Source organism: Trachurus trachurus (assembly GCF_905171665.1).
Source record: "Trachurus trachurus genome assembly, chromosome: 9".
NCBI lineage: Eukaryota > Metazoa > Chordata > Actinopteri > Carangiformes > Carangidae > Trachurus > Trachurus trachurus.
In genome coordinates this window covers 16,372,055-16,386,004 of record NC_139895.1, presented here as the reverse complement: position 1 = coordinate 16,386,004, position 13,950 = coordinate 16,372,055, and the positions used below count along the sequence as shown (strand labels likewise).

At 43.3% G+C, this 13,950-nt stretch overlaps 1 protein-coding gene across 1 annotated transcript in view; it reads right to left on the bottom strand.

The window, feature by feature from the left end:
- Nucleotides 1-13,950, bottom strand: part of cacna1ba (calcium channel, voltage-dependent, N type, alpha 1B subunit, a) — a gene marked incomplete at both ends in the record, with an annotated part of 86,720 nt that continues 72,770 nt past the window's right edge. Inside the window, 10 exons of the mRNA XM_083978554.1 lie at nt 1-555; nt 2,037-2,245; nt 3,129-3,357; nt 5,583-5,702; nt 6,146-6,269; nt 6,444-6,607; nt 7,162-7,256; nt 8,879-8,986; nt 9,415-9,520; nt 13,725-13,821. Coding sequence (XP_083834680.1) covers nt 1-555; nt 2,037-2,245; nt 3,129-3,357; nt 5,583-5,702; nt 6,146-6,269; nt 6,444-6,607; nt 7,162-7,256; nt 8,879-8,986; nt 9,415-9,520; nt 13,725-13,821 — 1,807 coding nt within the window. The remainder of the gene's footprint in view (nt 556-2,036; nt 2,246-3,128; nt 3,358-5,582; nt 5,703-6,145; nt 6,270-6,443; nt 6,608-7,161; nt 7,257-8,878; nt 8,987-9,414; nt 9,521-13,724; nt 13,822-13,950) is intronic.

Genomic DNA, 13,950 nt, shown 5'->3' with positions numbered 1-13,950 from the left:
CTAGCACCATTCATCCTCCTCTGCCTCCTGGTAATACCTGGGTGCCCTGACGCCAGAGCCTGGGCTGGTGTTGCCCCCGAAGCTGAAGTGGAACCCATTGGGCAACCCGAGGTTCTGCTGCGGAGCCGGAAGCAGGGCTCCTATCATGCAAGGCAGTGCGGTCCAAGATGAGCGTCCGGCACGAGGGCTAGGCGACACTGACACCACATCCTGGAAGACATCCAGCTGGTCCCGGAGGCTGCCATAGGGGCTTCCCGGAGCATCGCCTTGGCCCCGGCCCAGGAAGGGCTCGGAGCTGATACGAGTGACGGGGCAGGGGAAGTGGCAGGAGATGCTGTGTCGGAGGTTGTTGTGCTCCGACAGGCCGCGGCTCAGACGCCCGGGACTCAGAAAGGCCTGGCTGGACACAAAGTGCACAGGGGAGGAATTGGCAGTCTTGTAAGCCACCACTGGCCGTGGGGTGAGGGGGGTCTGGGGGAGCTGCCGACGTCCACGGCTCGGCGTGCTAGAACTGGAACTCAGTACCGCTGGGCTGCCTTTAACCCAACCACTGCCCTAGATTAAAATTGGACAAGCAATTTGAAACGAGAGAACGATGAGCAAAATATGTGAGAGAGGAGAGGTCAAGGGGAGAAAACAGGGACAGGGCCGCCAGAGGGAGGAAAGGAAAGGAAAGGAAAGAAAAGACACCAAAATGTGATATGTGATGACACAAAAGACGATGACAGGAACAAATGAAAACAAAGACAGACAAGACACAATGAAAGAACAAGCATTCATTGAGAGACAGACACAATGTATGGAGAATGATGAGGAGAGAAAGTGGGAAAAGAAGTGAAAGGCCATGAGAGGCTGCACCAAAGGCAACAACAGCATGCAAAAGAGTCACAGTTACACTTCATCAGCTTTCACCTTCCCTGCACAGTCTCACTGTTTCAACAAACTGTCTGTGGGTAATTTAATGAAGAAACTGACAATAAATAGATCTGAATCTCTTATATGCCACAGGTTACGGGTTTCCTCTGTTTGATGTTCCTTCACTTCAGAATTTGTTGGCAACAGGCTTTAACAAGTTTTTATTTTACCAAATTACTGTACGTTCACACCAAAAGCTTCCAAAGAGGCAAAGTCGCCCGAGGATGCGCTTCAGACAAGTCAGCTTCAAAATATTTTTAGCCGCTTTGGACGCTCTTCACGTGACTGACGTCAAAGTTCGATCCCTCTGGTCATTTAAAGGAGCAGAAGGACACCTCTATTCTGACTGGTTTCTGCCGAACCGCGTCATAGCTATATTACCATAAAGTTAGCCGAGATTCAACTTCTCGTCTGGTGATGCTTTGGAAGCTTTGGACGCTTTGAATGCGCGGCTGACGGCAGTTGACGCTTCGGTCGCTCAGGTCATTGGGCTCTCATTGAAAATGAATGACTTCTGGTGTTTTTGAAGCTTTGGATGCTTTTGGTGTGAACGCATAGTAAGAAACTGTTAGAAAGCCCTCTTGGCTTGATAGATTGTGTGCAGGTGGACAAACTTATGTTGAACAGAATCATATCAGATATGGTTATATGAAACTTCACCTCAACTGTCCCAGTTCGATCGTGTTCAGGGCTCCAGACTAACTTTATTATTTATTTATTTTTTTTACAGTGGCCCTTCACTTAAAATTTTAAGAGCGCAAGCAGAAAATGTAGGGGCATAAATCCACTTGCAAGCAAATTATTCACATTTTCTTTTCATTCATGATCCTCACACACATTGACCTGACACCTGTAATGACAGATTTCAGATTATCTGAGTCACCCCTTCCACATTTCACCAGTCTAAGGTAAGATTTACTTGCACTGCTGTCTCAAATTTTAGGGGCAGTCTGGAGCCCTGTGTTTGACATGCGTCTAAATCAGTTCTCTTCTATTGTTATGAACAGCAGCAGTGGATTTCTGAGATTCAGTGTTGTTCAGTGTAAATGGAGTATGTGTTACACCTTTCGAAATCCCCTCCTCATCTGGCCCTACTCAACACCCCTGCGTCCGCCCCCCACCTGCTTGTTGCTGGTGTCCTGCCCCTCGCTGGGGGAGACTGCACAGCTCGCTGTGGCAGATTTGGTGTGGCAGTGTTCCCGGCTGCAGAAGCGGTCACAGGAGTAGTAGCGCTGCTTGTCCGCTGAGGAGTGGTGGTGTTTCCTCTCTCGGGAACGTCCGCGGTCGTGGGCTCGCTCTCTGGAGGCAGCTGGGTCAGACGCTCGCTCTCCTGGTGAGAGGGAGAGGGCACAGTTTCGTTATTGGAGATAATGTTAAGAGTTCTGCCTCCTCAATCTTTTGACGCCTTTATTTTGGTTCACTTGACAAGACATTTAAGAGATTTACAGTACTTCTCTCAGTTAGTTACAGAGAGCAGAGTATTAAAGCAGAAGTAAGCGATCCGGTCGTTTTGGCTAACTTCCTGTCAGCCGATGGAGTTAGCAGCCCCCGCCCTCGTCATGGATCTATTGGTCCTCGTCCCTACGTCACCACATTCACGCGCATCCCTTGGCTGCACACACAGCCCTTCATGCCGTTCTCTCTCCTCATTGGATAAAGGTTGTAGGATACAAGGAAGTATACAAGAAGTTTTCTCCTCGGCTTACAGCAGAGCAGAGTGACTGACAGACCCGTGTTTCGGACCAAACACTCTATGTAAGTGATTGCTGTCGGAAGAAATAACTATTTAAGGCTTATATTAACACAAATATTCCGCTTACTTCTGCTTTAACTACAGGTGTTTTAAGTTTGTAGTGTGGCCGGAAGCATTGATGCTGATTTACTCATGGCTGATTGATCGAGGCATCCAGACTAAATACCTAACATTAGTCTATAAAAGCCACTGTTGGTCCAAACCATGTAGCCTGTTGTCTTGTCTTGCCGCAGATGAAACGGAGGACTCAGACTGTAACACCAAAGGACTTTTATTGTCTTCTGACATGTTTCTCTTGACAGTCTGGCTCTGCACACAGCTGTCTACTTCACTCACAAGGCAGACTGACATTATTTCTAAGATCTTCAGCAGAGTAAGTTTCCTGCTCGACACGTTGAGATATCCAGAGGAATACAGAGCATCTGTGTATGTGAGTGTATTTGTGTAGGTGTAAACTGACCAGCAGAGCCTGGAGTAGGTCCACCTATAGGTGTGTCTAAAGACCTTTGCCTCTTCTCCCTGTCTTTGTCTCTGTCTTTGCGGTGGTGGCAGCGGTGGTGGTGGTGATGGTGGTGGGGTCGCTCCCGGGTGGGTTTGTCCGGGGTGTCTTCCCTCAGGTTGACCTCCTGGGGTCGCTGTGGGGCCACAGTGGAGGCCGAGCGCTTCATGGAGTTTGCATCAGTGACAGACTGAGGGAAAAGAGAGAGAGAGAAACTGCCGACCCAAACGGACACAAGTACTTGTAGGTTTCATGTAGCTCCATCTTCATCTTGTGACTACACCTGATTTGTACCCAGCGGCCAGCAGCAGTAGCAAAACTCACAAATAGCTCCTTTAAACTACTACAGTCCTCACTGCAGGCGGCCCTTTCCTTCATTCCCCCTCTCTCTGCCTCCCCATTTCCTGTCTCTCTCAACTGTACTATCAATAAAGGCATGACATGCCAAAAAAATATACTTAAAAAATAAATAAATAACATGACAGTGTATCTGGACTTGACGTTACAGAACCGGTCCTGTGGATTTAAGAGTTCACTTCGCTGGACCAGATAAATACTCCCCAGTGTCAATCCACAGATAAGTGTGTGCTGGCACGTGTGTTACAGCATGTACGTACAGTTGGATGGATCCCTGGAGAGTGGCGTGGTTGGCCCCGCTGTTTTGCAGGAGACAAAGAGAACAGCAGAAAAAAAGATGAAGTAAATTGAGAAAGATGAAGATAAAATTGATTGTATCTTTGACTGAAAGTCATGGTCAGATCCTACACAAAGTGGCTTGAGGTCTAAACAACATCTCATTATTTCAGTGTATGTTCTCAAGCTATGTTCCCACATTGGGGCTTTAGTAAAAGTAAAACACAGGCATTTGCTGCAAAATGTACTTTGGCATCAGTTAATCCAAGTAAATTAGAGAAGGTCTGTCAAGGAGTTACTGAGGTATTGCGTCCATGTATGTACGGACAACCGGAAAATATCTCAAGCTCTGTCTCCAACATGGAGTCACTGCAGCTGAGGACCGGAGATCCCAGAGTTGAGACTACACGGCATAGTTCTCATTATATTCCAGCAACAGCAGGCAGTTTCCAAAAGGCCAGCGTTCAACGACTTCCTGCACTCTATTCCAAAACATCAGAGACATTAGACAACAAGTCAGCAAGCCATCCTGCCACCTTGGCTCTCTGCATAATGTACAGTACTTCTCATTCATACTGCTGCTTATTCTCTCACTTCTACAGTAACCCAGTTACCCGTTTCCTTTCCAGTGAATACTGGACTCAGAACCATTTGGAGGCAATGCCATCCTTTCAGTTGGCAGCAGGAGAAAAACAATACTAGACAAATAGCTGGTGGCCAGCCAGGATCTAATCAGATTACTGTAGACTTCTTCTCTGCAGTGAAAGTAGGATCAACAACAGCTCTTCCAAATGGGCTGTGAAAGGAATGCACTTTAAAGGCCTCAATCGATCAATATCAACATCACTCAGGAAATTAGGGTTTCTCAGCCTTAACCAGATTAATCGTGAGTCTATGCTCTTCCATTCTTTTTCAGTAGAAATGTTCCATGTGATGGTTCACTTAACCGGGTGCTCCATTTAGAAATGTGCTGCAGTGTTTATTTTTTCAGGTAAAATTGAGACAAAAGTTATCGCAACGAAAAAGGAACATTTTCTAAACAAAATCAATGTGGAAAATGATCATTGCTTATACAGTACGAAAGTTAGTTTTGACTAGTTTGAGAGTTGCTCTGGGACTTCTGACCCCATATTTCACTCTGCTTTACAAATGTTCTATTAATCATTAATCAGTGTCACATTAATGGTTGTTATCTGTCTTACAGATTAACATATTTCCAGAAATAACACTTGAATTCTGGCCATCAGAAAAGGATGAAAGGAGGAAAAGAAGTCTGGACACATCACCACACACCTGAGGTGACGTGTAAGTAGTAGTGTAAGTAGTAAGTAAGCTAATGTGCAGGTCAGGAAAATGTTTGTCTTAGTTAAATGCCAGTCCAGCTGTGGCACAAATTGCGTTACAGCCAAATAACATAAATATGACATAAATAATAATTTTTAAAAAAGCATAATCTGTTGTTGCTTATTACTGTTAACTGAAATAGCAGCTGTTTTATAAAAGCATTGTCAACAAATTAAACTAAAAAGAATGTAAATAGTTGAATGGACAAAATAACTAATTGCAGTTTTAATTCAGGTGTATTCAACAACCTCCATGGGTCCCTGGAATCATTTAATAGTGGTTCAGGAAGTGGCCAGACACCTTCACATTTGCTCAGTTGGCGTGTAGATTTAATCTCTTAATTGATCAGATTGATCGGGGGAGGAAAAAGGGAAAAGGAGCTGACTGAGAAGTGAGTCAGAAAGGTGTGGAAATACAATTCGGGTGAGGTGCAGCTACCTGCAGCCCAGCACAGAGGCGAGGCATAGAAACAGCTCTGCCCTGGTTCTCCAGTCCTGTGCCAGAGACTGGGACTGTGCTGCTGCCACTGGTCTCCATCTTCTGCATCTCCACTGATTCCTAGACACACACACACACACAGTATAAACTGTGTCAATACATCAGTCACGTGACACTGAGCTGAAGCAGATCAGAACATCTGTTCACTTTCACACATACAGGTGCATCTCAGTAGTTCAAGTCAAATAGCCCCAACCAAGTATTGAGTGCATATAGATGGACATACTTTTCAGAAGGCCAGTATTTCCATATTGAAAATGTTTTTTTAATCGGTCTATCGTAATATTCAAATGTTTTGAGATACTGAATTTTAAATGTAAGCCAGAATCATTATAATTAATAGAAATTAAATGAATAAAGACATGAAATGTTTCATTCTCTGTGTTATGGATCTATATAACGTATTAGTTTCACTTTTTGAATTGAGTCACTGACATAAATTAACCTTTCTATGATATTCTAATTTATTGAGATGCATCTGTACACCATGTGTCGGTCAGTACCTGAATGGGGGCTGTGTCTGGTGTGTCCTCTGAAGGGCCCCTTGACATGGTTCTTTTAGTCTTAGACCGGGGCCCTTCCTTGGGTTTCTCCCAGGAAGTTAATTCCTCGATGTTGTCATCTGGCCTGTGTGTTACAGCAGTCACAGTTCAGCACAGCAATAATAATAATAATAGTAATATTAATAATAAGAGAGTCCCTCTAAACTTGTGTGTTTGGAAAGCGACATCTGCAGCACTGCAGCAGTAACAACTGCAGTTGTTACTCTTGATGCAAAATATCCTGAAGCGTTGAACTTACGGCGTGCCTCCATTGTTGAGTGAGGTGGAGCTAGGTCTGGTCGGAGGCTGGTGTTTGCCATAGGATTTTGGCTGAGGCGGAAGCATGCTGCGAGGCTCCACACTGTTTGTCTCCTGCATGTGAGTCAGAGGCAGCAATGGCTTAAACAGAGCCCCGACCTTGCACTGTGGAGGAGGGATGGATTGCAACATGCTCAAGACATTCAGAGGCAGCAGGCAGAATATTATTGAACCCAGATCTGACAGCAGTGGCTCTGTGCCACTGAGATGTTAACACTGGGGCCAAAATATTCATCTCTTGCAGTCATGCTTGTGTGTGGTACATTTGTGTAAATCTGCAGGAGGAACAAACATACACCTGTACATGTGCAAGGTTGCAAATAACCTCCAAGCAGCAGCCGAACACAAGTTTGTCTTAGGCTGTGGCTTGTGACTGTGCCTTTAATACGAACTCTCGGTACCCAATCAGTGCTTTTACTCTAACATTAAACTTGGGAAGCAGTTGATTGATTTTGTAATCCACCACTGAAAGGCTGGTGGACACAAAAACATCTTCGTTGCATGTGTGTATGCATGCAGTCGATTCAGTGTCTCGGTGTGAGCAAACACAAATCGAAGTGGGCACATGCATAAAGATTTTGTACTACTACATTCGGTGTATATGTGCTTCAGTGGGTGGGTGTATGCGTGCATCCGTGTGTGTGGGGTTGATGTTGTACCTGGGAGTTCTGCTGCTGTTTCCGCGCTCGATACTGCTTGTAGTTGTCAAAGATCATGAGGGCTGCATAAACCTTCCCTACTGTCAGTTCATTGTCTGAGGAGGAGACGAGAACTGATGTGAGGAGGGTAGAAAGGAGGGAGAGGAGATTCTGCTGACTCACTCATCCCTCCTCCAGTCATGTCTATTGGCTGCTCGTCTTTCTAATGGTTTAGTTTTAGAAAAAAAACTCTTAATGTGAGTGATTTGATTATTTCACAGCACAGGAAATTAAAAAGATTTCTGAGGTCAACAAAACAAACCTAGTGACAACACTGCTTGTGTAGTTTGGCAGAGCCAACAAAAGGTGGCAGCAAAAGCAAAGCTCAGAACTGGACATATTCTAAGTACTTAGAACAGAAAAACTTTACTTTTAACTTGCATTCACAGTCTCTTTGACTTTCATTAAAGATTTCTTGAAACTTAAACAGGCTCTTAAATTGAAGAGTGCTCCCCATTTCCATGAATCATGAACTTCATCAATCATGAATGACGGAGCAGTGGTAGTTGACTATATAAAGACAGAGCTAAGGTGCTGCCCCACCACTCCCCACATAATATGTCAGTGAATAAATAATTACATACTGTTTTTAATGAGCAGGTAAAATACTAATCATTATATAGTTAGTGAGTAAAATGTATAATCTTCAATAAAATGTAAATTGTCACAGTATCATAATGCCACGATTCTGATCGGTCACAAGTTTTGGGAGCACCTTTTCTTAGTCAATTGACTCTCGTAATATGCATAGTCATCCCTTGGGTCGTCCACAATGATTCGTCTTTTTTCAATTTCTAATGGTATACATTTTAAACAATAACTGTTTTTTCCATTTCTTATCAATACAGTACTGTACTGTACTGTTGTAAGGACGTAGACTGCTTTGAGGAAACATAGTTCATTGGGTTATGTTATTATAACATTTTAATTTCAGCAAAAACAAAAACAGACATTTCATTTGTTTTGATATACTAGTGTACTCTTAGTACATGTTTGCTTCTTGTTATTTGGTAGAGAAAAATGCACCAGCCACCACTGCCTCCAGGTATTTACATTTCCTTTGTGTTCCTCGCTAACCTGGTTTTCTTCCGTGCTGTGCTTCAGTGATCCCTTAATCCAGACCTGTACTCCAACACACACTGCCTCCACAGCTGCCAGACTCCACCTCAGACATCAGTCTTCAGGCAGACACTAGCTCAGGCTTAGTCTGCCTCCACCCTGGCTCTTCACCACCCTTCAACCCCATTTAACTATTTACCTAAGATTGACATCTTTCCCTCTCTGCTCCATGTCTGAATCTGGGTTTAATCAAAACCTGAACCATCATATTCAGCTCTATATCGTTAAGTATTTTCTCCATTCAGTTTGTCCATCAATGGCCCTGAGAGATGCTGAAAAGATGTAAATCTAAAGCACATTGTTGCACATAAAAGGAGAATATCTCATTACATGCTGTCACCATGGTAACAACCCTGGGAAATCCAGGCTAATTAATTATGTACTGACAGTGTGCTTTCATGAATGTGAGAAAAAAGACAAGATGTCGTGTGAAAATTTACAGGTGAACTTTGACATAATTGTTTCCTTTAATTAGAAATTTGGAAATAGATAAATCCATGTGTTATTATACATTACAAAGAAATTTGTTCAAAATCAAGAAAGATGGTAAAATGCTTACGTTTATGTGGCGTCACCAACAGGTCCATGGTCTTCTGTGAGAGGTTTGGCCACACTGTGGACAGCTCCTTCTTTAGCTCAGCGTCAGACAGTCGCTGAGCTACCATACCTAGAAATCCACAGAAAAACAAACTGATTTTTAACCCTCCCCATTAAAACAAAGACAGGAAGCAGGAAAGTGTTGTGGTAGAGCCAAGTCACAAGAGTTTAACTTAAATTTTGATAAATATATTTGATACAATAACCTATTTGACAACTTCTGTGATCTATATACAGTATGTAAGCGTAATTTCTGACCTGCTTAGCCCACAGCTAAACTTAGTACACTGCTCAGCACACAGAGTCAGTCAGCAGATGAATGAGCAGTGAATAGTGAGCCTATGTAAAAGCCCATTCAATGACAAGAGTAGGGAAACTTTATCCTTTGAATCAATTGAATTCAATTAGACTAAATACAAATGGTGAACCATAGAGGATGTCTTTACATGAGTCTATCCCATATTTTTTTATTAATCATGTGTGTTGTGTTTCTCTGACCAGAGGCCAGTTTGATCTCCAGGGCAGTGCGAATCAGAGCCATCAGGGTGGAGGTGAAGTGGACGGTGTTGTCGTCAGCGATGGGCATGTTCATTTTGACCAGACGCTGAGGAGTGGAGACGGGTGGTGACAGATACACGTTAGATCAGGAAGTGCTAACAAACCTATCATGACACAGAATCCACACAGAGAAATCAATCTGTGTGCTGCAGTGATCAAACTCTTGTCATCTCTCTTTGGTGTTTTTGCTAAATTTGCTTTCATGTTTTTAATATTTGGCCACGTCGACAAAATATTACTGTGACTTAAGTTCAGCACACAAAAAGCTTCCTCTACAGGTGCGTACAAAGGAGACAAACTAGACATTCACATTCACTGCTATTTGCTACAGTATGCACTATGCTGCAAGTCAAAGTGCACTGGTGCAAGACTGACATTGACCGAAAAAAAGGTGAGAGAAGGCATGTAACGCATAACCATGGAGGTGCCTCGGCAGTCGCAGGAGCTCGACTCTGTGGTTGTCAACTTGGAGTTGAGGAAGTTGTGTATATCTACATGTATAGTGGCAGCTAGCAATACAAAGTGTCCATTCCACCAAGCTTGGGCAGCCTTAACAGGAATATTTGGTTCATATCGGACTAATGGGACCACTAGATGCTACAGATACAGAATGATGTGTTGCTGAAAGAGTTGAGCTCCCCTGAACACAAAAAGCATTCATATACATGTGCTCTCAGTGGCAGTGCAGAGAATAAGAGAGACCAGAGTCAGAATGAGACGTGGATGGAGAGCTCAGGGGCAAGCAAGCGCGCACACACACACGCACGCACACAAAACCTCTTGTCTTACTGTATTCATGGATACCCACTATTGACATAAGGCATTTCATCTTAGCCCCTGACTCTTACCTTAACCATTAGAGCTGAAAGCCTGACCCTAGTTCTTATCACATCCCTAACAATGACTCTGGCCTGATTCTACTGAGTCTTCACCAAAAACACACTGCCTGCGTTGTGTAAATGTGGAGGCTGATGCTGCTGAACTGCTGCGGAGAAGCATGCATGCGTGTGTTCACAGTGGTTGCGTCAAGTTTGCAGGTCACTGCAAGATGGATTAATTTACATAATAAACTCATTTCTGATTTATTCTTGACAAAAAATGTAAAGTGTCACTGTCTACACATGTAGCTGCATCTACATTCATATTTTTTCTTGACTAGTACAAGGAGGAGGAGTAAAATTTTTGTAATGTTGCTGGTACATGTGAATAACACATCATCTCTCTGTGTAGTTTTGCTGCGAAACACAGCAAAAGAGAGAGATGCCAATTCTGTATATCCCATGATGCAATGTGTCCGCTCTAACCAGTTACCGTGGGTGCCAGGAGGAAACCCAAGACGTTCCATAGCTGTGACGCACACGCAGTGCAGGCGGTGTGTTCCCAGCATAAGGCCAGGAACTGTGTGACGGCTGCATCCCGCACATATTTGTGTGTTCATGACTGTGTCCACATGATTTACTGTACAAAATGCTGAATCCGTTAACATGGGCACAAACAATGAAAATCAAGACAAAATCTGCAACCGCCACACCCACCACACAGCCAGTGTGTTCTCAGCCTTAACCTTCAAAAAAACTTTTCAACTTGTGGGCTCCCAGGTTTTAGGTCCCACGAATATAGTAGAACAAGCCCAAACACACACACACACACACACACACACACACACACACACACACACACACACACACACACACACACACACACACACACACACACACACACACACACACACACACACACACACACACACACACACACACACACACACACACACACACACACACACACACACACGTTTAACAATGTTAACTTGCAAAATCACCCAAACATACTGTACATACACACACACACAACCACAGGCTGCACAACTAATTATAGACAACAACATCAGCAGCTAGAAACTTCAAAGACCAGCAGCGGTCTAAAAATAATGACATAATGTATATTCTGCTTAGTAAATCTTCCCCAGTTATTACTTTTTTTTTTTTTTTTTTTTTACATTTTTACAGCTTAATTAAAAAAAAAAAACTCAACCTGGTATCAACATGCAATCTGCATCTGGATTAGTTATCTGATAATGACTCCTGGTCAGGGGCCTTTGCATTTACACCCAGTCCTGTGTGTAGATCTCAGAGTGGATTATCGAGTACTCATGGACTTTTTCCATCTACCATGTTGGGCCTGAAACACTAACTTCTATATTAACGATACACTTTTAAGTAAAGGCTGTGAGATGATGAGCACTTGTTTCTGAACGTCACAGACAAATGCGTCTTTGTAATATCAGATTTTGATGACTAAGTAGCTCCACAGGTAAATACAATCACTTGGTTGTCTGCCTTCTCCTCTCAGACTAGTTTCAGGTTACATAGAAAGTATTGACCATTTTTACGTCAAAGTCTGAATTGCTGTGTTAGGACCTTGAGTAATAGACCAAGGCGTAAATATGTAGCCTTGTTAACTGGATTAACTTATTCTGCTTTTCATAGCCATTAGGGTTAGATCTGACCTGAGCACAACATGATACATGATCATATTGTGCTCAGTTTTCCTGATTCAGATAAATATTCAGATGCCAATCACATGTTATTATCAGGTAAAAAGTGAATTGATAAAATCACAATCACGGTGACATTTTTGTTAATGCTGTGCAGCAGTAAACATTCCAACATACGATAAGACACACATATAACCACACACCCACACCACACACACACACACACAAATATTTCCAACAGTGGACAGACTGAGATGAATTGCGAGACAGAATGAAAGGGAAAAGGGAAGCAAAGGTAGAACCAACAAGTGAAAAGCAATACATAGAAAAAATTACACCAACACACACGCACGCAAGCAAGCACACGCACACACACACTCTGCTCCACAAAATAAAATCCCAACTAGAGTGTACCATTCAAAGATTCAAAGGAAATAGTGACATAGGAGAAAGTGTCCTCCATAAACCATATCATAGCTCAATTAACACGTCTAAAAGTCTTGTTTTGTCAAGCTCTGTTATAATCATTAGTGATGGGAAGTAGCCCACACAAGCAGCTATGCTCAAAGAAACAGTAAAGACAGTAAAGATGAGGGAGGGGCTTACACCAAAAATATGAGAGCGCTAGCAAAAACAAAGAGAAGAAACAAGGGAACATTACAGAGCACAGAGACTGGCTTGAGTTCACGCCAGTGGAAGAAAAGGTTGTCGAGCACAGGGAAGAAGGTAGAGGAAGAAGAGGGTCTACCTTGTAGGAGACTCTTGGTGGACATTTCTTTCCCAAACCTAAGGGTGGGGACATGTGGAGCAGCATCTGATACATATCGAGGTACTTGATACGGCCACTTCACAGGGAAGGAAATAAAAAAACAAAAAAAACAAAACAAAACCCAAACAGAGAAGGATGGGGAGTTTGAGAAGGAGAAGAGGAACAAACAGGACAAATCAACAAAACAAGAGGGAAACAATAATGGAAAGGAAAAACAGAAATCTGTTGTTAATAGATTTCCCAAAGTGAGATGTAGTGTGGATGACATCCTTGGCCACTGTGGCGGGGCGCTGGGATGCATCGCTGTGGAGTTTAGGATCCCTGAGAGGAAACATGGGATGGTAACGAGTGAATCTGGTGGGGGAGGAGAGGAGGGGAGAGAAGAGTGGAGGATGGACTGATCCAAGACACAGGATGCTGATGGGAGGGAAGAGAAATGACAGCATTGTAACGGGGATGTCTGCCACAGCATGCTTGCAAACATCCCACTGGTACTTCAACCAGGGTTCACAGAGACAAAGGTTTCAATGCCTCATAGCCTGACTTTCCTCTCGCAAATGTCTTCATTAAAAGACCAAATTAAATTCCTCATAGGGCTTTTTGATCCGATTCAGATGTTTTAAAGATCTGAATGTGGTCACACATTTCTGCTTCTTTGAGGGTGCTTTTTATTTCAAGTCTTGTGTTTCATGACCCTAACCCTTTCAAATCTTTGAATTGAATAGAAATGGGAAGTAAAATGTGTCATCCATCTAAACACTGCAGACAGGAGAAAGTAGGCATGGCAGGTGGCATGTTGGGACAGTGCCATGGCTTTGAAAGCTTTGTTTCCACTCCGGTATCATCAACCAAAGCCAGTCAGTTTGAAGGGGCAGGTGCTAGACTAAAGGCGATTTCATTGGTGCACAGCCATTCAGTTAAAAGTTTCTTGGTATAGAGGTACACAAAGCACCCTAGTGACGGAAATGTCTGGTATATGCAAACCTTGTATGCTACCCTATTAGGGCAGTTCTTCCCTAAGCCAAGTGGGGGTGAGATAATGCGTAACAAATTGTACATATCCTTATAGGAAATCCGTCCACTGTGGAAAAGAACAAGCACATAAATAAACAAACGTTCAGCATAGCTTCAAATAAAACAATGATCATCAGTGGGCTCACTGCATACAACACGGTACAGGCATCAGGCCTGTGTATGAGGCCAGGGAAGA